The sequence below is a fragment of the Microtus ochrogaster genome, chromosome 16 (assembly GCF_000317375.1).
Source record: "Microtus ochrogaster isolate Prairie Vole_2 chromosome 16, MicOch1.0, whole genome shotgun sequence".
NCBI classification, from domain to species: Eukaryota; Metazoa; Chordata; class Mammalia; order Rodentia; family Cricetidae; genus Microtus; species Microtus ochrogaster.
In genome coordinates this window covers 42,427,417-42,451,060 of record NC_022018.1, presented here as the reverse complement: position 1 = coordinate 42,451,060, position 23,644 = coordinate 42,427,417, and the positions used below count along the sequence as shown (strand labels likewise).

The following is a 23,644-nucleotide window of genomic DNA, read 5'->3' as shown; positions in this document are numbered from 1 at the left end:
GCTATGCTTCTGAACACAAAGTACACACCTGGTCTTGTTTGTAGTCACAGAGAGCCCTGAGAATAATGGGCTTGTTGCTCCTGTAGTCTGGGTTCCGAGGTTTCAGCTGCACAATCTTCTTAGACTTGTTTACCAAGTTCTGCACCTGACGCTTGTATTCCAGAATCTTCTCCCGTTCTTTCTGCAATTGCAATGACAATCTGCCTTAAACACAGGTGCTCTGTGAGGTTTAGAGACCTCTTGGAGAAGCTGCCATGACATCAAAGTTAAATACGGTTATAGTTCCACTCGTGGTAATGAGCCACAAGTTCATCACAAGGGAAGATAGCCTATAGGAAGCCTGCTGAATTAGCTGGGAAGGAGAGACCACCTCTGTGAAAGGGCCAATGTAGATAAGAGGAGAAACATATTTTCCCAAGGAACTTGACAAGCAAAGTCAAGACATTCTTGCCACTCTGGTTTTCAGCCCATTACTGAGCTACTGAAGCAAAGGCCCATCCCTATCAAAGCTGGGCACACAGCGAAGCCACTGAAAGATGCAGAAATCAGGGTATAGGCTCTGGGTGTGTGCTGTACTCCATCACAGCCTGCCCTGGGTCTGGGGTGCATCAACTCCCCTGGGAGCGGCTGCTGAGGGTCTGGGTGTGTCACGGTACCTCCAACTCTTTGATCTGCTCCAGCAAGTGCTGCAGGGGCATGTTCTTATCGCAGGGGTACTTCTTCCTGATGGAGTCCTGCAGGCCCTTCAGGTAGGCTTCGGTTGACTGAGCCTCTTCAAAAAACTGTTAGGGATGGCAACAACCCCAGTCAATGAAAAGACACTCAATGGCAGGGTTCGTATCTTGAATGTCACCAAAGGTGTTTGGGTTAAAGGCACGGTTCCCAGAGTGGCACTTCATGGGGTGAAATCTTGGGATCATTGGGGTCCCTCAGAGAGAAACATGGTACCCCAACCTCCTTTTCTTCCTCCGCCTACTCTGGCTGTTTTATTCTATCCTGCAATCCCCACTGTGATGCCTAAGCTCTTCACTGACTAGTGTATCATGGGCCACAGACTGGACCTTCTAAAACTGTTGCCAAATACACATTTTCTCTGTCTAAGTTAATTATCCTGGGCATTTTGCTAACACTAGGGGAAAGTTAACCAACACAATCACTTAGTTCTGTTTCAAGAACCACAATCCCTACCCCAAGCCTCTGCTAAAGTGGTTGAAGAAAAAGATCAGGGCAGAAGCCTTCACAGGCTTGGTAGCAGGGCTGAGGGACAGTGTTACAGATCTGTGTTCCTCTAGGCCAAGGACAGTACGTAGGATTTATGCAAGACCTTCAAGAGTGCTCTCTTGCTTCAAAAAACATACTCAGAAGATAAGGTAGTGATGGCATTGCACTGCATATGACCCCATTATTCCTACACATATCTGTGCAGCATATGTGCTTATTAATACCCTCATCCATACAAAGCATGCTTGTGCCATATTATCTTAGACTAGGGAAAGTTCCCTGGAGATCGTGGGTCTGATCTCCCCATTTCATGCATGAGAAACAGAAGCCTGGAGCTGTGTCTGATGTGTTCAAACATTACACAAATACACGGTAGAAGGGCTGGAACCAGACTCCATCATTGTCATCAGCACTTTGTCTCAAAGTCCCATGGCCCCTCTACAATATCAGCCAGGGCCAGCAAGGTGGCTCAGGGGGTAAAGATGCCTGTCACCAGGTCTCAGGAGCTGAGCCCTATCTCAAGGACCCACGCAGTGGAAGAAGAGGGCCAACTCAAGCAGGTGGTCCTCTGACCGCCACGTGCCCATTGTGGCATGCAACCACCACAGACGCACGCGCACACACACACACACACACACACACACACACACACGCACACAGACGCGCACACACACACACACACACGCACACAGACGCACACACACAGAGACACACACAGACACACACACAGGCACACACACACACACACACACAGACGTGCACACACAGAGACACACACACACAAATGAACGTAGATTTTTTTTTTAAAAAGTTATGCCTAACAACCTGAAAGTAGGCAGCATTTTCTTTGAGATGGACATCGATGCACTTGGTAATCTGCAGAATCCAGCTCCACTGCGTCTGAAGCGTGTCCATGTACGCCTGAAACAAGAAAGCGCCAAGGCATCAGCCATCCCACAGGCCTACTCAGAGGCACAGAGGGCTGCCTCCTGCACAGACCCGTGAGCCAGATGCAACAGATACCTCTTTAGGCCACCCCAAGTCAAGCAAACTTTCACCAATGGCTGGAGACAGACTATCCATCTAGAGAGCTCTTGGTGCAATCCGTTCTTACAAACAGCTATGATCAAAGGGCTAACAGCCAAAATAGGTCTTGCCCAAATCGAGCAGCTACTGACCAATCAGAACAGACACTGGGGACAGCGCTGGAGTGGGATTCCCGCTGGCGCACCAAGCCTGTTCTTAGACAGGCACTCGATCATGGGGAGGTGGGATGTATTCGGGTAGAAGGCTTTAGAGACTTAAGGTAGTAACTTTTACCAGCTCACATGGGCATTTCAGTTTGACAACTAATATGGCCATAGCAGCACTACCACCTACATCAGCCTTGAGTCAAGTTCGCAGACAGCAGTCTCCAGCAAAAGCCAGCAAATACTGCCCAAGGGCTACATCTGGCCCACTGCTTTTAGGTATAAATAAAGCTTTATTGGAACATGGCCACAGTTATTCATTTACACACTGCCCATAGCTGCTTTTGTGATATAAGAACAGAGTTAAATAATTGTGACAGAGATCATCTGATAAAGTATAAAATATTTCAAGATTTTCCAGGAAAAAAAAACAAACCTAGCCTAGGGTGCTGATCCCAAAATATAAGATAAAGTGGGCACAGCTTCATAATGGAGAAGCATCATTCACCCACAAAGATGTATTTTATGAAAAGGTTTTTCCCTAGTGGAAATGTAAATCCCGTGAAGCCTACCTCAATTTTGTCTGAAGCTGGATGCTGATTGAGGACAAGCTGGTCACTTTCTTGTTTAAGTTTATTTAGTTCCTTTTCCTTGACTTCCAGTTGGCTCATGCGGATCTGCGAACGGAAAGACCAAACCCTTTACAGAGAGTCACAGTTAGGCTTCTGTTACACTGCACGATGTAGAGGCGGCGGTACATGCCGAAGTGTGTTTTGGGAATGAGTGATGCTAAGGACTCACATTACCTTGTCCTCAAGAATGACAGCATTTAGGTTAGAAAGGGGCTGACATGGCCTGACTAAGACCACTCAGGGAATTAACAACATGGCCACTAATACACATTGAGCAACCCTAACTCCAGACGCTTGGGACCACGGTGTTTCAGATCTGGGATTTGCTATTATGGAATATTTACATATACACTGGAGATAGGACCCAAGTCTAAAGACAAAATTCATTCATGTTTCCTACCCACATAGCCTGAAGATAATTTTATACAATATTTGGGGGGCCTCTAGATTTTGATTGCCACCTCTCAACTGAAGTCAGGCGTGGAATATTCTACTTATGGTATCATGGTGGCACTCAAAAACTTTTGTAGAGAGTCTTCTGGATTTCAGATTTTCAAATTACAGGTGCTCAGCAGATTTTGATTCCTAACTCCGGGTTTTGATCCACTCTTCTACAGTGCCCCCCACTCTAGGGTTTCCGGATGGACTAACTTCCACACTACCTATGAATCACGATCTTCAGGGATACTAAACAATGAACTTGTGCGTAGGGTTGCTTAGCCAGCAATGGCATGTCCCCATAGTCCTATCTATTTGATAGGATAAGGCAAGGTGATTATTTGAGTTCCAAAATGCAGTGGCCTTACTGACTACCAGAGGGAACCCCTACCTTTACAAATAAGGGAGAAAGGCTGGAGGGATGCTCAGTAGTTAAGAGCACTGATTACTCTTCCAGAGGACCTGGGTTCAAGTCCCAGTACCCACATAGCAGTTTACAAGAGCCTGTAACTCCAGTTCCTGGGAATACGATGCCCTCTTCTGGCACTTATGGGCACTGCATGCACATGGCACACAGATACATGTACAGGCAAACACATAAAACTAAATAAGTCTCCCATCACTGAACAATGTTCCCAAGTTTAAATTACAAGTGGCTGGTCAATTTATTTAAAAGATCTCTCATCCTCCCCCCCTCACCCTCACCCCCCCCCCCCCCCCCCCCCCCCCCACCCCACCAGCAACAGGCTAAAGGCAAGGCGGGACTCTTACAGAGAAGGCCTCCTGCTTCTGAGCGATGTTTGTGTTCTTGTCGCTCCAGTCATACAGCAGCTCCTCCTCCTCACAGTCATTGATCCACATGATCTCGCGAGAGGTGGCCTGGATGATGTTCTGCAGCTGGCGCAGGTGGTCCATCCTTTCGAAGGATGCTTTCTGCAGACAAGCGGGGAGCAGCGTTAGGATAACAGCGTTCTCACGGGCTGTGCAGACAGACCTGTGTCGTTCCTTACCCAGACCATCTGCGGCCAGGTAAAACCTCTTAGCCTGCTGCATTCCGCTGGGATAAGAGAGAGGCCCTGTCCAAATTTGTGATGCTTGTGAGCTTATGGCAATCTCAGACTCAGATATCCTAATTCCAAAGGATCATTCTCATCCTTTTCTCCCCGATGCTGGAGAGACTCCCGGTCTCCCTTATGCTCTACTTTTGAGCTACATCTCCAGCCTCTGAAGAGTCTTGATTCAGACAATGATAATTGAGGCCAGCCAGAAAAAATAAAGCATTTTCTGGACAAACCTGGTGACCTGAGTTCAATCCCCAGGTCCCACGCAAAGTACTGTCGACAAAGTTTTCCTGTGACCCCATGTACATTACAGCATAGGAATATACATATACATAGACACATGCACACACACATACACTCACACGTGCACGTGTATGCACACCCCAATTCTAATAAACAAAAAAATTAAAAGATAATGATGTTTGGGTTTAATAATTTTATATAATTAAGGGAAACTAGACTCAGATAAATCGAGTGTTTTCTCTTAGGTATGTCGCTTTGACCACACAAATTTAAGGTGCCATCAGTTTTATGCCCATTCCGACGGAAAAAGTCGTGTGCTCCCAGTAGCCATGCTATTTTAAAAGCATTGTAACCAGCAAGGAAATATGGAAAGGGTGAAAATAAGATGACACAATTAGAAAGTGGAAACCGCTGCTTTGGAATGATGACAGGCTGGTAAAATCTGTGAGGAAAACCTATTGTGTCTCTGTTTATATTTGCTCAAAAAGGCTGCAATTCTTTATCACCTCACACCATCTAGCAAGAGTCATTTGTGTGAAATTTAACCAGAAAACAGAGCAGTGCTAGGCACTGCCCTCAGAAACAACCAAAACAAAGCCTTTGAAACGTCACTTCTAAAAGAAAATCAGCAACAACAAAAGGATCATCTGTGAACACCAGAGCCAGTGTGTGTCCAGGCTCTTCGGTGGCCACTAAGCCACGTGTGTGGTCCACCAGGGATGCTTGCCACTCGAGGAACTGAACTGAGTTGACAATAAAGGCTGGATGGGCTTACCAACAGGTTTTCATATTCCTCCTCCAACTGGTAGATTGCAGACTTCTCGCGCTGGGAAAAAAGAAAATGCGGGTAATTATTTCGTCCCCCTCATGGAGTTCTATAGAAAGTAGAGCCCCTCTATGCCTCTTTGTAAGATGCTGGCCTCGGCTCCTCAGCGAAAAGATGCAATTGCTCTATGAAGTCTTTTGCCCACAGTGACCTTTCCCTGGATGGTTTGAGGGCCCCTTTTCCAGACATTCATGCCTTCTCCACAAAGCAGATACTTCATCAATTAAAGACTTGCTGAGGAAAATAGACTTTTGGATCCTCCGGTCCTTAGAGACTTGAAGGAGAAAGCTGGGCAGATACTCAAGTGGGCAGGAGTAAGGTGTAAATTGTCACAGAGGCAGGGCAAAGTGAAAATGAAAACTCTGGTTTACGTTTCACTGCTAGTGATTTCAGGGAAGGGGTGGTGGGGGCAGGACGCGGGGACACAACTGAGCGCCAAGATCCAACTACTGTCTACTGCTGTCACCCTCCACTCACCCCAAGACTGATTTTTATCCAGCACAGGAGAGGTATGAGACACAGTTTCCTTCGGACAAATGTGACTTTAGTCTCACCCAGAAGGGAACTCGCAGAGTTACCAGCAATACAAGCTACATGCTAATTTCATTTTCTTCTGATAGGTGATGCCTTGCTTTCTACAGTAAAGGTCTACCTATCACCTCCTCAGAGGCTTATTCATAAGCCGTAAACTTGTGATATCCTGTACGAACTCAGCATTTGGCTCAACTCCTTCTCTGGGTCCCATAAATCTATTTCCACTTGTCTTTAACACAATAGAGTGTTTTTTGTTTTAATTTCTAGTCTCTTGGACAGAAAACAATAGCCGTGTGTTTCAGACAGATTTGCCTAAGCGATACACCCTGCTAGAGAGTCCGGGATGAACGCAAGAAGTACCAGGTCAGCTTTGATTTTGTCCAGCTGCCAGCGGTAGTCTCCGATGGCGTTGTGGATACTCCTGTGGCTGTTGATGTGCTCTTCTACTGCGCCCAAGTCCACACCCCAGGCCATCAGGTCCATCTCTGCCTGCAGGGAGAGGGGCAGGGCACACCCTTTATTGTCCCACCTCTGCCAAAGACTCATTTCTCTATAGAGTCGGGGATCAAGATAGCATACACAGCTCTGCTTCAGATAAAACTCAAAACATACAACCACCTGGGAAGCTAAGGCAGGAGGATTGCTCGAGCATAGGTGTTCAAAACTGGCCTAAGTACACAGCAAGGCCCTCTCTCAACAAGGGAGGGAGGGAGGGAGGGAGGGAGGGAGGGAGGAAGGAAAAACTATATGAAGTATGTCTGAAGCCAAAACATTTGTTGATGTTTCAAGATTGTCAAATAGCCAATGAGAATCACCAAATACATGCTCAGTTAATTTGGCTCCAGGCCAAGATGAACCGAGGAAGAAATTCAATAACGGGTTCCTTGTGACCTAGATCATTCTTCCGAAGGAAGGATCTACACATGAGAATGCAGGGGTGGGGTGAAGCTGGCAAAATGGCTCAGCAGCTAAAAGGAATGGCTACTGGAATCTGATTCTCAGAACTCGCAGCAGAAAGAGAAAACGGATGTCCGAAAATTTTCCTCTGACCCCTATATCCATGTCCTGCACTCACAAACAATGGCATGATGACATTGTGTAAAAAAAAAAAAAAAAAAAAAGATAAAAAGGAGGATGTAAATTTGCATGACTAGATACTGGTATGAATATAATACTTTGTAAGCACTAAAAGACATTTCTTTATTCAATCATTTTAATAGCGTGTCAGAAATCATTAATGACACAGTCAGGCACTGCCTCTCAAACTAAATCACTAACCTAAAGAAGTTTTCGTTGTTTTTTTCTTTTAAGTGGCCATGAGGCTACACATCCAGCCCTAAGTAATGCTGATGAATGTTATATAGTTAACTGCTGGCTCAGAAATACAGCACTTTAAAAACCCCTTTCAAACTGTAAAAACTCTATGGTCCACTTCAAAGGGAAGTTCCTACACAAACTCAAGACTCCTTATTCTGATTAACAATACGAGGATTATGGGTTTACATTTGCTTTTTAAATGTGAAACCCAACAAGATTCTTCATTTAAGTCTGAAATTTAAGAATGTTTCACAGTAAGAATCAAATATCTGGCAAGTTTCATTCCAGTCCAGTCCAGCGTCTCTTCCTCCTTTTGCATGAGCACATGTAAATGTCTAAATCACCTGTGTCATCTCTCGGGCATGCCAAGGGCAAACATCCCAAGCTGGGAAGGCAGCAAGAACAGAATGCAATTGTCCTAAGCCACACCCGTGTTCTTAGTGCCCTTGGCAAGGCTTCAGAGAGAAGCCCTTCCAGAGTCCGAGAACTGAAGCTGAGCAAGAACTTTGCCCTGGTCTCCTGCAACTGCAACTGCCCGTGCCTCAAAGCAGAAAAGGCAGGTGTTCCCCTGGGAAGGTAGAGATGACCCGGGGCCAGCTCACACAGCTCATTACCTGCCAGGTGTATAGTATCTGGCCCGCCCATCGGCAGAAGCCCAGATCAGGGAAACGAAGCAGAAACCCAGCAGGGAGATGTGTCTGCCTCCTGAACACAGGGCTAGGGAAAGGGCCCCTCTTATCAGCTGAGGCCGGGCAGCTGGGTCTCTGGGGAGCCATAAAGAATGCAGACTATGTGGGGGGGGGGGAGGTGGGCTGGGAAGGGAAAGGCCACACAGAATCCCAGCAAGCCTACAGCAGGAATCAAGCAGCTCTTAGTTCCCCAGAACCCTGAGCTACCTGACAATATTAAAAACATTGTTCACGGAGGGGTGTTAGACACTGATGGAACAATATGTTTGTGTGCAAACGTCACTTCCTGAAGTTTAAAGAGGTAGAGATTTTTCTACCAAATATTTTGTTTTAATTTGTGTGTGTGTGTGTGTGTGTGTGTGTGTGTGTGTGTGGCTGTTGTTTGCCCATTTGTTGGTGTTGGAAACAGAGTTTCCCTGCGTAGCCCAGGCCGAGATTATAGGCACACCCAGCTCTGGAAAGAATTCTTACAGTACTACGCCCACAGGTATACCGAAAATGACTAACTCTGAGCTGTCACTTAATATAACTGTCACGCTGTCTCAGAAGACATCAGGGATATGACGTCTCATAATTACTTTGGTTCAAAGTTTGTCCTGCCACTCATCAAGGATCCTTGAGGGTACAGGCCAACCCCCGTGAATTCAAGTCTTCCTCAGGACTGAGTGCCACTCTCCCCCAACTCCTGAGCAAGATTTTATTATAGCTCTCGCAAGGCAATTATTTGGCATTTGACGTGTATCTTGTTGCCGTCGATAATATTCATCTTCATAACTATGGACCATAATTTTTGAGCCCTCAGTTTCTACCATGGTGCCAATATAGATAAACCCTCAAGAAATGTGTGTTCAGAGCTGGAGGTCAGGGCCTGGGCAGCTCAGAGCCATGCTGAGTTCCGTAGCTAGTTCAAGGCACTCTGGGCTCTATGAGACCCTGTCTCAAAAAAAAAAAAAAAAAAAAAATAAAGAGGGTTTCAAAGACTTGCAGGGAATCTGAAGACATGCAAACAAGTTTATAGTTAGGTTTCTGAGATAATCGATGTTTCTCCACCTTCCAGAAGAGTTTATGGTCTTCATAATAAAAACAGGTTTGGGGATAGGCGTGGTAGAACACACTAGAATCCCAGTATCTTGGAAGATGAGACAGGAGGGTCACAAGTTCAAGGCTCACCTAAGCTACAAAGCAAGACCCTGTCTCAAAAACAAAAACAAATAAGGCCTGGAGAGATGTCTCATGGGTTAAGAGCCCTGACTGTTCTTTTTGAGGACCTGGGTTTGATTCCCAGCCCCCACATGGTGGCCCACAACCCTCGGTAAGGCCAGTTCTAGAGGATTCAGTGCCCTCTTCTGGCCTCCCTGGACACTGCATGCATGTGGTACACAGAGATATATGCAGACAAAACACCGTACACATAAAAAAAAAAAATGAAAAGAAGTCGGGCAGTGGTGGTGCATGCCTCTAATCCCAGCACTTGGGAGGCAAAGGCAGGCAGATCTCTGAGTTTGAAGCCAACCTGGTCTACAGAGTGAGTTAGCAAGTTCCAGGACAGGCTCCAAAAGCTACATGGAAAAACCCTGTCTTGAAAAACCAAAACAAACAACAACAACAACAACAAAGCAAACGGAAAAAAATAAAAAAAAAATAACTGAATGAGTGACTGAATGAATGATTAGTGGCAAAAGAAATCGCCACACAAGAATACACCGAAAACCTTTTAAAGGCTGGGTCCGTGTCAGTGGTACTTGCCTGTGGCCCTAGATATTGTGAAGGTTGACCTGGGAGAATGGTTTGACTCTGCGTGTTCAAGACTAGCCTGGGCAACACGATTCAACAAAGACTCAAAGAAAGGGTAGGGGGGATGTTTAAATAGCTAAGAAATTTTAGAACCACTTAGAAATTGGTCCAACAATTAATCAAGTTCTTACAGCATAGCATAACAATCTCCCCCACAATGTATCATTCTAACGCATCCACGTCTCAAAGAAGGATGGCTCCGTAGAAGGTTTTCATTATAAAATTCCCATCTACATGATTATGGCATGTTTCCCCGGCCACCTGTTCATTATCGGGCTTAATTGCTACATAAAACAACAAAACAGTAATTAGCATTGAAAAATACTTTGTAGAAATTCCAGTTGCAGGGAAAGGATCAGCGCATCCTTCTGGTGCCATGACTTGACTTCACACCCACACGAGTGAAGTGAGCCTTGCACAGCAGGACAGCTGAACTTCAAAAAAAAAAAAAAATCACCAAAGGTGTGGGGGAGGGGACCATGAAGGAGCCCACACCAGAACACCCAGTGTCACGGTGTCCAGCTCTTCCTACATGATAATATTTTATAACTTATTTTTTAATTTTAACATTTCTCACTCTTGTGTTACTATTTCAAATTAGCCATCAAAGAATTCTTTTTTCCTTCTTTCCTTCCTTCTCTCTCTCTCTCTCTCTCTCTCTCTCTCTCTCTCTCTCTCTCTCTTTCTTTCTTTCTTTCTTTCTTTCTTTCTTTCCAGTCTATGTGTGATACAGATGAGGCCAGTTGTAAGTCAGACAGAACGACCCTGTGACTTGGCAGGCTGCTGCCACTGGAGGTCTGCCTGCGGTTGAACTACCTGGGTTCAGGGGTCTGAGAACCAGCACACATGGGTTTGCCTGGCCGCCACTTACCCTCTGCTGCCTCATCCAGCCCAGACATTCGCCCGTGAGGCGCTTGGTGAACTCATCCCACCCAGAGCCGCTCTGGCAGGTGTAGCCTCCGCCTCCCTTGGAGCTGGCCCTTCGGACGCGAGGGACGCTGATGGCCTTGTAAAGGGCTCGCATTTGCTCCTGAAGCTGAAGCAGCCTGAAAGGGAAGGCAAACAACGATGTTGTCACAAGAAAACAGCCTACGAAATCCCTTTCCTGTGTTTCCTTTGGGTCAATCTACAGCCAACCGGGGTGAATTGGAGGATTTTTTCTTTACCCCATGACCCCCAACTTGATCACTTGATGGAAATATCAATGCTAGAAAACCACTCGCAACCCAAAACGTCATGAGAAGGGTCACTGCCTGTGCCTAGCTTTGATTTCTTGAGCTCCATCCAGGAATTCATCTTTCTAGTACCCTGGGCCTCAACAGCATGGGAGCAAATTCATACTACACATCTCTGCTGTGGAGTGGTCTCTTCCAACTCCAAGAGTCTCAGTTGACTAAACAAAGCCTGGTAGTAGCCTCTGGAGAGGTCAGCTGCTGCACCGGAGGCCTCTGCTGCCATCTAAATGGAGGGAAGGCTCATGACCCGTTCGGCCTCTCAGACCGTCATAGAATCCTTACAGCACTGGGAACTGAGCCCAAGGCAAGTACTCTACCACATCCTTTGTCCTTCTTTAAAAAGCAAAACCCATTTAATTAATTCATTAATTTTGAGCTAAGGTCTCACTAAATTGTCCAGGCGAGCCTTGAACTTTTGATCCTCCTGCCTTGGCCTCCTGAGTACCCAGGATCTCAGGGCTCTGCTACCATTCCAGGAGGAGCTAGAGTTTTTGAATAGTTATTTTCTTGCGGGTCTATTTAATTCTCGTAGCATCTCTTGGGTCCACAAAAGATGAAGATTGCAGTTTTATATTCGAAAGGGATAACACTGCAAAGCTCCAAGCCAGGGAGATGTTCTTGGGGCATGTGAGGGCTTCCTCTGGAAAAAGCCTGAGGTCACCTGCTGGAGGTCCCCCCCAACCATGCTCTGCAGACCACACCTTTTCTGATAAGCGTCACAGGGCTGGCCCATCTGCCGCATCTCCCGGATCAAGTTATCTGTGATTTCCATCTGATCGTTGGCCTGTGCGAAGCACTCGTCCAGCTCCCGACTCCGGGCCAGCTGTATTCCATCTCCGTACTTCAGTTCCTAGCAGAAGGGATTCACATGAAAATGTGTAAGCTTGTAAGGGAAAGTTTCGCGTGAGTCAACGAGAGTAACCCTTCTACTGTAATGGAACAGACGGTATAAACCCGGTATAAACTGCTTATTTCTAACTGAGCTGAGCATGGTGGAGCACGCTCCTAATCCCACACCTTTGGAAACTGAGGCAAGAGGATCAGGAGTTTGAGGCTGGCCTGTACTATAGAGAGAGAGTCTGTCTTAAAAACAAACAGGGCCAATGAAATGGCTCAGTGGGCAAAGGTGCCTGCCACCAAGCCTGGCAATCTGAGTTTGATGCCAGGCACCCTCATGGCGGAAGGAGAGAGCCAACTCCCGGAAATTGTCCTTTGACCTCCACACTCATTCCCTGACACTCACTCACTCACATACACAAGCATGTGTGTGCACACAGACACACACAAATGTATTAAAAAAATGGTTCAAAATATTATATACATATATATGTATGTATATAATATTTGTATGTATGTGTGTGTGTGTGTGTTTATATGTGGGGTCAGTTCTTTCCTTCCAGACTTATACTACAGGCTCCAGGAATCAAGCCATAGCCGCCAGGCCTGCCCGGCAAGGGCCTTTACCCACTGAGCCAACTTGCCAGCCCTTCAGGAGGGCTCTAAAGGTAAATCCGCAGACTGTTCATCTTCCCACTTCTGTCTTACACCAGCCCCTGTCTACTGTGCTTTGACTGAGCTAAGATGGCTGGACCATTTACTAGGTAGGCCTTCTGAACACCGCTGAGCCTTCCCTGTATGACAGAGGAACAAAGCTTTTCAGCTCTTTAAGAAAAAAGAAAAATATGACAAACTACAGCTGTGTCAGATGCCACCAGTGGAGGGGGCTGGGTGACAGGTATGTGAGCGGCACACCAAACTGTTAAGCAGAAAGCCTCCCCCACGGCTCGGTGCCTTTCAGCAGTTTGTTCTCCATCTTCCTCTTGCTGCTCTCCTCCAGCGGCAGCCAAACGAATCTTACTTCTATACACGAAATGTTAGCCAGTGTGATACTACTTCCCAAGCACTCGTCTGTAGTATTAGAATGCATCTTAATAGAAGTAAACTGGGAGGCCGGGTGGTGGTGGTGCACGCCTTTAATCCCAGCACTTGGGAGGCAGAGGCAGGCCTGAGTTCAAGGCCAGCCTGGTCTACAGAGCTAGTTCCAGGACAGGCTCCAAAGCTACAGAGAAACCCTGTCTCAAAAAACCAAAAAAAAAAAAAAAAAAAAAAAAAAAAGAAAGAAAGAAAAAGAAAAGAGATAAACTGGGAACCCTATGGCATTACACTGTGGGTAAACGTACCCACGGTCACCACAAACTAACACACAGGGCTTCATGTATGCTCTAAATTGAGTACTGATACCCCTATCTGCTTTGGATGAAGGTGTCAGTCAGTCAGTAGGTAAGTGACTGGGCTGACCCCCAAATCCGTTTACCATGAACTGATAACTTGTATTTCTCTCCTCTCCTTCCCTCCCGCTCTCCTTCACTATACCGTCAATCCCTCTGGTTCACTGGGAGAAGTTTCACTGTGCAGCTCAGGCCGGCCTCAAACTTAGAATCCCCTGCCTCTGCTTCCTATGTGCTGGCTGTGATCACCAGGATGGGGCAGCACACACGAATGGACATAGTCTTTGAGTTGGGCGCTATGAGAATCTACACAGTATCTAAATTAAAAAATTAGAACATTAAGATAATCTTCAAAAGGGAAAAAACATAAATTTTCTGGATTAAAATGCTTGCAGTGTGACAGGTTCTGGATGTAATCCAAGTGTTAATGTCAACCCGGGGGAGACTAAATCTCAAGTCCTGTGCTGAAAACACGTATCACTCATGAGGAAGACAGAAAAGGTGATTACCAGCCATCATTCCCGAGCTAGTTTTTAGAAAGTCCAGAACAGCTGTGAGCGCTACAGTGTTTTAAAAAGACTTAGGGCCGGACAGATGGCTCGGTGGTTAAGAAAACAGACGCCTCTTCCAGAGGATCCAGGTTCGATTCCCAGCACCCACAGGGCTGCTCCCAACCACTGATAACTCCGGTTCCAGAGGGCCTGAGTATCCTTCTGGCCCCGGCACGCTCCAGGCCTGTGGAGCATAGACATACATGCAGACAAAACACCCAGACACAGAAGATAAAAGTCAAAATAAATCTTTTAAGAAGTGAGAACTTCAAGGGGTGACTAATCGTTACATGTGATTAGTGGATGAATAGGTTATCTCCGGGGTGGATCTGTTACAAAAGCTAAGTTGGCTAGAAGTGGTGTATGCTCTTTGTCTGTTATCATGTGATGCCTTCTGCCACCTGGGGACTCTGCCAGGAAGGAGGTCATCACCAGACGCTGCCCTGAGCTTGGGCCAGAACCAGGAGCCAAACCAAACCTCTTTTCTTTTATAGTTTGCCCAGTCTGTGGCGTCGTTGCTAGCAACAGAAAAGAGATTAAGATAACATCCCTGTCTTGTCTGGTCTGAAAGGACCATTGCAGGACACTAATAATGTGACAGAGCCAGCAACAGGGATGTGCAGGCTGTGGCGAGGGCGTGAGCTCCCCAGAAACCAGTGTAGGTTCACCGGACTCTGAGGAGTGGGAAGAGAGAGTTACCGGCTGGGCGATCAGCTCCGCCCGCATCAGACAGTCTGCACAGTTCTGCAGCAGCTCCTGGATAGTGTTCTGGTTCTGGTGCCGGGACATGGTGCCAGTTTGACTGTGGAGATAAAGAAAACAGACAGGAGATGATTTTAATCAATTTAAAAACATATCAAACTTTCATAAAAGTTGCACAAACTGGCCCAGATGTGGTCCTGTGATTCTGACTCCACAATTGCTCACGCATGGGTTTCCCCCTATGAATGTGTGTGTGTGTGTGTATGTGGTTACATCACCCTTTCCTGACCCATTTGACAATGACAGTGCCCTCTAACACCAAATTCCAATATATATTTCCTAATAATGAAGACAATTAGCTATACAACTACGGCACAATTGTCCAGGTCAGGGAAATTAAAATGGATACTATACTATTTTTTAACCTATAGAACTTTGTGTTTTGTTTCGTAGGTTTTGTTTTGTTTTGTTTGTTTTTGAGACAAGGTCTCGCTGTGTATCCTGGCTGGCGTGAAACTCCCTACGTAGCTCAGGCTGGCCTTGAACTCATAGAGCTCTGTGTCTTTGCCTCCCAGGAGCTGGGACTAGAGCTGTGAGCCACCAAAATTTCATAAATTAACTCAAAAATGTCCTTCGTAACAATTTCTCCTCAGGTCAAAGATCTAATCCAGAACAAACTTTCTGACGTACAAAAACACATGAGCAGCAACTGCAGCCAGTGATCTCATCAGTCTGTCCTTCTCCCTCCCAACAGTCAAGTCCCCGGCACATGTCCTTCTATGGCAAGAAGTCAGCGGGCCAAGCACAGAGAACAGAGATGTCACTAGCAAATCCAGTCACAGGAAAGCAGGAGACAGGAGCAAAGTTAACTCTACAAAAGTATTTTCCACATTTGCACCAAGAGGCAGGAAGAATGAAGGGATCGTGGTATGGGGGGAAAGATGGCAGATTTAAGCATATTTTGTCGCTTTCCAGATAGCCCATGAGTAGAAGTTTCTTCCCACAACGAGGCTCATTCTACGTCAGTTCGATGACATGAGTCCAGCTGCAGGCCTGCCTACTGCAGCTTGGCTTAAGAGAAATTTAAAGCACATCAAACTGTATGTAGTGTGTATGAATGGATGTATGAAGATGCTGCAAGATGCTGAACTCCGGGGGTAGAGAGCTAGTGGCCAAGAGCATTCACCCCTCTTGCAGAGGACCTGGATTCAGTTCCCAGTGCCCACACTGGGCAGCTCATACGGGAAGTTCTGTAACTCCAACTCCTGTGCTCAGACACCCTCTTCTGGCCCCCAGGAACACCTGAGTATCCATGCATATACTCATACACATACTTTAAACAAAATTGCTTATCGGGCTTCGGAGGCACCTGGTCCTTCAGCTACCTCCGATTTGTACCAGTTTCTATCTGTTCGGTAACTCTCTACCAAACTGCGATCTGTGTGTGTGTCCCTCTGTGTCTTCTTTTATAAGGTTTATCTAGTTTTTAATTATGTGCCTTAGCGTGTGCAGAGCTGTGTGTGCATCTGTGCACTTGAATGCAGGACGACATTTGATTCCCTGAGCCTGGTGTTACAGGCGGTTGTGAGCTACCCAACATCGGTACTAGGAACCAAACTTAGGTTCTCTTCAAGACCGGTTGATGCTCTCAACAGCTGATTCATCTCTCCAGCCCACCCTGTAGACTTTAAAGAAAGAATGCCACTGTTAAAAGAAATGGGACGTTGAGCTAGGAGTTCAATTCAATGGCACAGTCCTTGCCTGGCATGTGCCCTGGGTTACAAGCTTAGCACTGGAAAAAAAAAAAAAACTTAAGAAAACAATAGCTATAACATATCCAGATGGGGAGGCCCACATGAATGTGGGAACCTCTCCCACAGTGCCTGACTACACATTACCACACCACAGGAAAGCATTTTCTTTCTTTCTTTTTTTTTTCCTGCCACCTATTTGGGGCTCCTCCCTGCAAGCAAGGCTCCCCAACAAGCCAGCACTAGCTGGATGTGGGTGAGGATCCCAGCTTTCCCTGGGAACCACTCCCAAATGACGACACTGGCTCCTTGAGGCAGGCCCAGGCAGCGCACGGCCTGTGCGTCCACCTGTCAAAACCTGGGCAGCCTCCTCCACTCCCGCACCATGAGTACAACCAGTCTCGCTTCCGCCCAGCATTACAGAGGAAATCTGGCACGATTCCCACACCGCTGGGTAGGAGACACGATTACATCTGTTGTCCTGACTTGTACAGAATTCCAGCTGCCTTAGAACACTTTCCCAACGTACCTGCCAGAAAGCAGGAGGAAATGTAAGAAACAAATGGAAAAAGAGAGACACACAGAGACTTCATTAAGGATTCTAGGACAAAGAAGAAATCACAGAGGACATTTGGGAGGCTGGGGTAAGAAGATGGCTTGGGTCCAGGAGTTCAAAACCAAGCTGGGCAACAGTGAGATTTCACATAAAATAAAAAATGGAGGGAGGGAAGGATTAGATTAAGTCCTGTATAACTACAATTGTTTTCTTTATTTTTCTTCCTTTTTTCTCCCTCCTTTCACTCTTTTGGTTATTTGAGACAGGGTCTCACCCCATGGCCTAGACAGGCCTGAAACTCACTATGTAGCCCAGGCTGGCCTCATTCTCATAGCAATCCTCCTGCCTCAGCTTACTGAGGACAGGGATTCACAGCCAACTTGTTTTCTCCACTAAAAGGTGAGTACCTTCCTTCTGGAACATTTGGGAAAGTTCTGTTCAACAAGGTGGCTCAGGCGGCAACGTCCACAGAGAATGCCAGTTCTAGGCACATGAATGAAAGAGTTGTCTCTCCACACAATAAAAGTCAGACTTTCTTAACCGACTTAACAAGGTATGCCACAGTAAAAATGGCAATAACCTGAGCCATAAGACAGATAATTAAGAGCACCTGGGTATGGCATGCATTAGAACTTTGTACCAGCTTGGCAACTTTCCTGTAAATCAAAATCTACTTCGGAATAAAAATGTATTAAATAGGGGTTTTGGCTGGTAGAGGATGTGCATAACACAAGCAAGGCCATGGGTTCAATCTCCAGCACCGCGTGGCACACACACACACACACACACACACACACACACACACACACCAAATATATACAGACTCAGGAAGTTCAAACTTAATTACAAATAAACAATAAACGTATCCAAAGTGCCATACACATTTTATGTCAGTTTACAAGGTGAAATTCTTTGGATAACAAAACATAAATTCTAGAGCTTCTGAAACCCCACTATTAGGCAGGACACAACACTCACAGGTGAGTTGCCACCAGGGAGTTGGGGCAGTCACAACTGGGTGAGAGCAGCCAGGTAGCTCAGTTTGGTTATGCCCTCGTAGTGTGGAAGACAGTTCTATGACTGGAGACCTGTTAGATCCTACCTAAGACAAATGTCTGACCAGCTCACCCTGCCCACAGGTATGCGAACAGTCCTTACAAAGGGGGATTTCCGTGTGCTGTTAATAATTCTAAACAGCTCTAAACCTTTTCCTAAAGGACTTGCATGTGTTCACCAAATGTCCTGGCTACACTAACCTGTGTTTTGCCTTGCATCTTAGTAAGTGAAGAGGGATACACAGAAATCAGGTTTCTTTAAAACTGAACCAAAACAAAAAAGGGAAAGACTAAATTGTTTGAATAGTCAAAGTAAGAACTCTTGCCATTGTTGGTTTTTTGTTTTTGTTTTTTGTTGCCTAATTTACTATATCCAAGTAACCAAGCACCAAGACTCTCAGCAAGATGTCCAAAACCTTGGCGAGCACTAAAATCCATGTGTTGTTGAAGTGGCTTCTCACTCTATAGCACAGGCTAGCCCAGAAGCCACGATATAATCAGGCTGACTTCAAACTCATGGTACTCCTACCTTGGCCTCCTGAGTGCCGCAGTTACAGCCACCGAGCCAGGTGTGAAGCCTGTTTCACTGTAGCCTTAAAAATCTATTTTCACAGTACCGAAAGCTGTCGTTTCTCCTGTTCATACATGTATATGAATTAGGTGATGCCTCATCTATAAACAAGGTGCATTAAGAGAATAGTGATAACAAAACAGAGCTGTCATACCTAAATATAACAGCGCATCGTAGTAACGGGCATTTCAAACTCTAGAATGTTTATTTCTAGAGTCATCCAGTTTTTTGCTTGTTTTACTTTTTGTATGTTGGTTTTGAGACAGGACCTTCATGTGTAACCAAGGCTGGCCTCCTACTGTCACGGCACTCCCCCTCCTTCGATCTTTTGAGTGTTGAGAGCACAGGAGTGAGCCACTCCCCTCACCCCACTTATTTATTTATTTTTTTGAGACAAGATCTCATGTTCCCACGTTGACCTCAAACTGGCTCTGTGGCTAAGGGTCAACTTGAATTTCTGACCCTGTTTCTATCTCCCCAGTGCTGGGATTCCAAGCATGACCTACCACTCCTGCCTAATGTCCATTTGGTGGTTTTGGACAGTGGCTGACCAATAGGGAACGGAAAGGACAGAAAACGAAGCCATGGGTAGCAGAGAGGACTCTATTATCTCATCCTTAAAGGAAGCCTCCTTAGCCAGTGTTGGAAGCAGCTTCAGGAAACACACTATTTTTTATTTTTTTCTTTACTTTTTTGGGGGGGTATTAGGACTCGAACCCTTGTCTTGAAGCAAGGCAAATGTTCAACTGCTAGCTTATAACACCAGTTGCTCGAGCTTATTCTTATCCAGTGTCCCTTGGCAGCCTTTTCTCTCCATCTCTGAGTGCTAGGCTCAAAAGGCTACACAGCCACACCCAGCTTATGTGGAGGCCAGGGGTGTACCCAGGGCTCTGTGCATGCTAGGGGAAGCCCTCTGCCAACCAAGCTTCATTCCCAGCCCAAAGTGACGAGCTTATCAACCACATTCAGAATTGAACTATGTTCCTCTTTGAAAATGTGTTTTGTTTTATAGACACAGAAGGTAAAAGATATGGGCGGGGGAAAGCTCAAGTGGGTTAAAGGATAAGACTATTGACGTCCAGGCTAAAATTGATAGACCTTCTCAGGTAGTGAAAGAGTCATCCTTAGAAGATGAACTCTTCCGACATTGTTTTATCCTCAAACTCAGAAAGACAGATGACTCAGCCCACACAGAACCTGCCTGTGCAAACATTTTTTAAAAATTCATTCTAAAACTTGTTTAAACAAGAATGCGCTAAGCTTTTGTAAAAAGATCCCTTCATCAGTGGTTAAAAGGAAAATGCGCTCTGGAGTTCAGTCCAAAAACAGACTACACAATTGTTGTATGTGAACAGCATCCAGCTATGTTTTATCTCAGCGTGTTCAAATAACATTTGCTTTTTTTAAAAAAAAAAAAGGAAAAAGACTCCAAAATTAGCTATCTTAAAGCATTTGTTGAACATCTGCTCCTAGAATGTAATAGGGGAAAAAATTGGTGACAGACACAAAACATTTCAAGGCAAAGTTGTGTTGCTTTACAAAATAACTTCGTAATAATCTTTATTACTCACTGGCCGTCCAGTCCACCTTACTAGATTTCTTCTGTGTGTACACAACCTCTTCCAAATGTTACAGCTTTCCTTCCTCTCTCCCTCCCTTCCTCCTTTGTGCCATTTTGGGTCTTTTAGGTATGCCAGAAATGAAGTTGTATATCTCTCTGTATTCAGATTCATCGAATAATGCCCCCCCCCAAAAAAAAAACCTCAGTAAATGTCTGCGGGAAATTGCAACTTTACCTTCAGGCCTAATCAATTCTCTTTATAATTTTCAAAGTAGTCTTTCATGTATCCAACATGATTAGCTTCTTTCCAAGAATCTTAAGTAAAGCAAAGCAAAAAGTGTAATTTTAGCCTATTAACGCTTACCTCACTTAACACCCTCGCCATCAGGAGTGACAGACCCAATGACACCTCTTCCCTGGGGCTTACCCACACTCCCCTGCCTACATTTCTGCACACACAGGTGTGGCTACCCCACACTATTAATGCTTAACTCACTTAACACCCTCGCCATCAGCTGGATTGTTGGATGGCCATTCCTCAGGAGTGACAGACCCAATGACACCTCTTCCCTGGGGCTTACCCACACTCCCCTGCCTACATTTCTGCACACACAGGTGTGGCTACCCCACATTTTCAGCCTCTTCCCCTCCTACAAGCACCTAACAACACAAGGCTTTGCACACTGCGGGCTCTTAATGCCTGCTTGTTGGGCTCAGTAGAGCGGAAGAAAAACAAAGGCGAACAAGTGACTATCTGATGACATTAAACTGCTGGCCCTGACTGAAAAGCTCAACCCAGGGAGTGTTCCCAGTCAGTCGCTGTTCCCATGCAACAAATGAGGGGTAAAGGACTCTTTCCGTACAGGTTTAGATGAACGAGTCTCCTCTGACCTTAAATTTTGTCCCAGTATAAGAACGGTGGCTGAGTGGTGGTAGCGGCAGTGGCTCACACATTTAAACCCATCCTTCGGGAGGCAGATACAGTCCTGGTCTACAAAGCTAATTCCAGGACAGCAACGGTTACATGAAGAAACCCTGTCTCAAAAGCAAACAAACAAACCTGTGGGGGCAGAAGTCCAACAAAATGCCCATCTTCTTTTAGGGTGGTTCTCCACCATTTACTATGTGTCAGGGACAAACTGGTCATGCCTGCCACAACCTTCTCAGAGACCCGAGAGTTGGGACCAGGGGAGCTCATGCCCAGTTCCACCACTCCCAGCTGTATAGTCTATGACTTTATAACGAAGCCTGCATGCTACTCCAGCTGCTGCCTGACTGCCTGCAGCTCCAGCAGGTGGGAACCCCCACCCCTGCGGTGGGTGAGGCTTAGGTGTGTAGTTAGGTCTACAGAGGGCTGTAGAAGTGGACTCCAGGGGCTCTGCCTGTGGTGGCTGCTCCTGCTGTTAAGATGTGGTTCTGAAATTTCCTTTTTGTGCTACTGTCTTTGCCCCAAGCTCGTATTTTAAGGACAACGTGCAGAAAAAAGTAGACAAGGAACAACAGGAAAACAAGGGAAGGGTGGTGGATTCATACATTGAACTTTTGCAGCATCCTTTGTGAAGGCATACAATTTTATGCGGCAGTAGAGTCATTAAAATAGTGTATTTAAAGAGGGAAAGAGGGAACCGATTGGGTATTAAGTATGCAGAGTCCAGGAGTCCTGTAAGACTCAAAAACAACTTTCAGGCTATGAAATGAGAGTGGCGTGTTTTAGCAGTACAAAAGGATTCTTGAAGGAGTAAGAAAATTCAGAGGAAGAGGTCTTCCTTAGTTTGTTTTTCTTGTTCAGTGGAAACGGCACCAAAATATTTGGTTCTTACAAATTCAATGCCAAAATAGAGATTTCTGGTTTGAAATATTTTCCTACGTGCAAACGTTTGTTTTATTGAACCTCAAAAAAATTATCTATATATTGTCCTGTCGTCCCTGAAGATGTCAGCTCCTTCTTCCCCAGAAGGCAGATAAAACCGGAGGTGAGATGTTTATGTGTCAAAAATCTTATTTCCACAACCTTCAACTGTTTGCTGTTACTTCTCGCTAAGGGGTCCTATTTTGATGAAATGTACCCTTCTCGTTGTCCATGGTGGCAAAGTAAATGAGCCCCTCCACCCTGTGGTGAGGTGTAAATTGAGGGGCTGAACTAGGAGGTCCTAGGATGTTGTTTCCGGTGATGGCTCATTGTCTTGGTGTCTTGGTCTTGGGATCTCTGGGGCTGTGGCTTCACACCCAGCACCACCTCTGATCATTTTCAGTTTCTAAGAGTCAGGGTCACTGGGACCCTGGAAGATAGAGGAGGAGAAGAAGGAGGAGGGGGAGGAGGGGGAGGGGGAGGAGGAGGAGGAGGAGGAGGAGGAGGAGGAGGAGGAGGGTTGAGCAGGGAGCAGAGCTGCCAACCACTCATCCAGACAGAGCACTTCCAAAATCTTCTAGAAGTTCCTCGTCTGGAAAGACTGGTTACCCGAGCTAAGGTGGATTCTCAGAGTCACACCCAGCTTCTCTTTGCTCCACCTGAAGAAGTCAGCGCTGAGACATCAGAACATCAGCAGATCTTCTCTTCCCAAGACATTACAATATCCTGAGCTACAATCACACCATGCCCATGTTTAGAAGGAAAAAAAAAATAAACTACTGTTGAAAGCTGTTTTGTCCCATTAAATAACAATCACACAGCATCATAATACAGAATCAACAATTAGTCTGTGTAATACAGAATCATGTTGGGTGGGGTTTTCCTAACACATGAAGCTCCTCATAAGGGCATTAACAAACAACGCATTAGAAAATAAGTATCTCACCGAATGCAGAGTGAGGATGCAACAGAATTAAAATGAAGTCAAAAGCTGTACTGGCTAGAAAAAGGTTGCAGGTAGAAAAGATGAATTTAACGACAGAGGTCTATTCTTTTCTCAGCTGGCCTGATGATCTGGATAATAAATTAATCCATTCGTGAGCTGCAAGACCTTGGGCAAAGGGTTTCCCCACGTCAGCCTCAGTTCCCCGTCTGCAAACTGGGATGTTGGTGGTGAGGTTTGTGATTACATGAGGTGTGCATACTATCTGGCTTATCGCAGGTGTCTAGCAGGTGACGGGAGCTATTATTAACCATGGATCTAATGTTTGATAAAATATACAATTTACCCTGGCTTAATAACAATGCCAATGTTATCTGCCATATATTGAATTTACCTGAAACTTATTTTGCCATCATATAAAAAAATTAGAATATGCATCCTCTGAGTCACCTAGGTTCTGAGCTCTGTCTTCAGGCTCTCCTAATATCTCACACCAGGTGAAGCATGACCCCACCTGGGCAGTGTCTACTTTCCCATATGGCTCGCTGCACTGCCTACAGCCAGACTTCCCTTTCGTCCTCCTGCAGTGGGGCAATGGCGCTCTCACCCAGACTTCTGACAGGTTCACACAGGGCACTACCCTCCTCAGGGCAGCCACAGAGGGAGCCCTCCACTGGCACACGGACCACCACCACCC

General features: G+C 45.8%; 1 protein-coding gene across 2 annotated transcripts in view; it reads right to left on the bottom strand.

Moving 5' to 3' along the window:
- Positions 1–23,644, bottom strand: part of Dsp (desmoplakin) — a 47,232-nt gene that overhangs the window by 19,522 nt on the left and 4,066 nt on the right. For both annotated transcript variants that reach the window (XM_005355056.3, XM_005355055.2), the window contains exons 2-11: positions 14,659–14,761; positions 11,882–12,030; positions 10,817–10,991; positions 6,506–6,634; positions 5,561–5,611; positions 4,253–4,414; positions 2,984–3,088; positions 2,047–2,142; positions 657–782; positions 29–181 (exon numbers count right to left, since the gene is read on the bottom strand). In XM_005355056.3, coding sequence (XP_005355113.1) covers positions 29–181; positions 657–782; positions 2,047–2,142; positions 2,984–3,088; positions 4,253–4,414; positions 5,561–5,611; positions 6,506–6,634; positions 10,817–10,991; positions 11,882–12,030; positions 14,659–14,761 — 1,249 coding nt within the window. The remainder of the gene's footprint in view (positions 1–28; positions 182–656; positions 783–2,046; positions 2,143–2,983; positions 3,089–4,252; positions 4,415–5,560; positions 5,612–6,505; positions 6,635–10,816; positions 10,992–11,881; positions 12,031–14,658; positions 14,762–23,644) is intronic.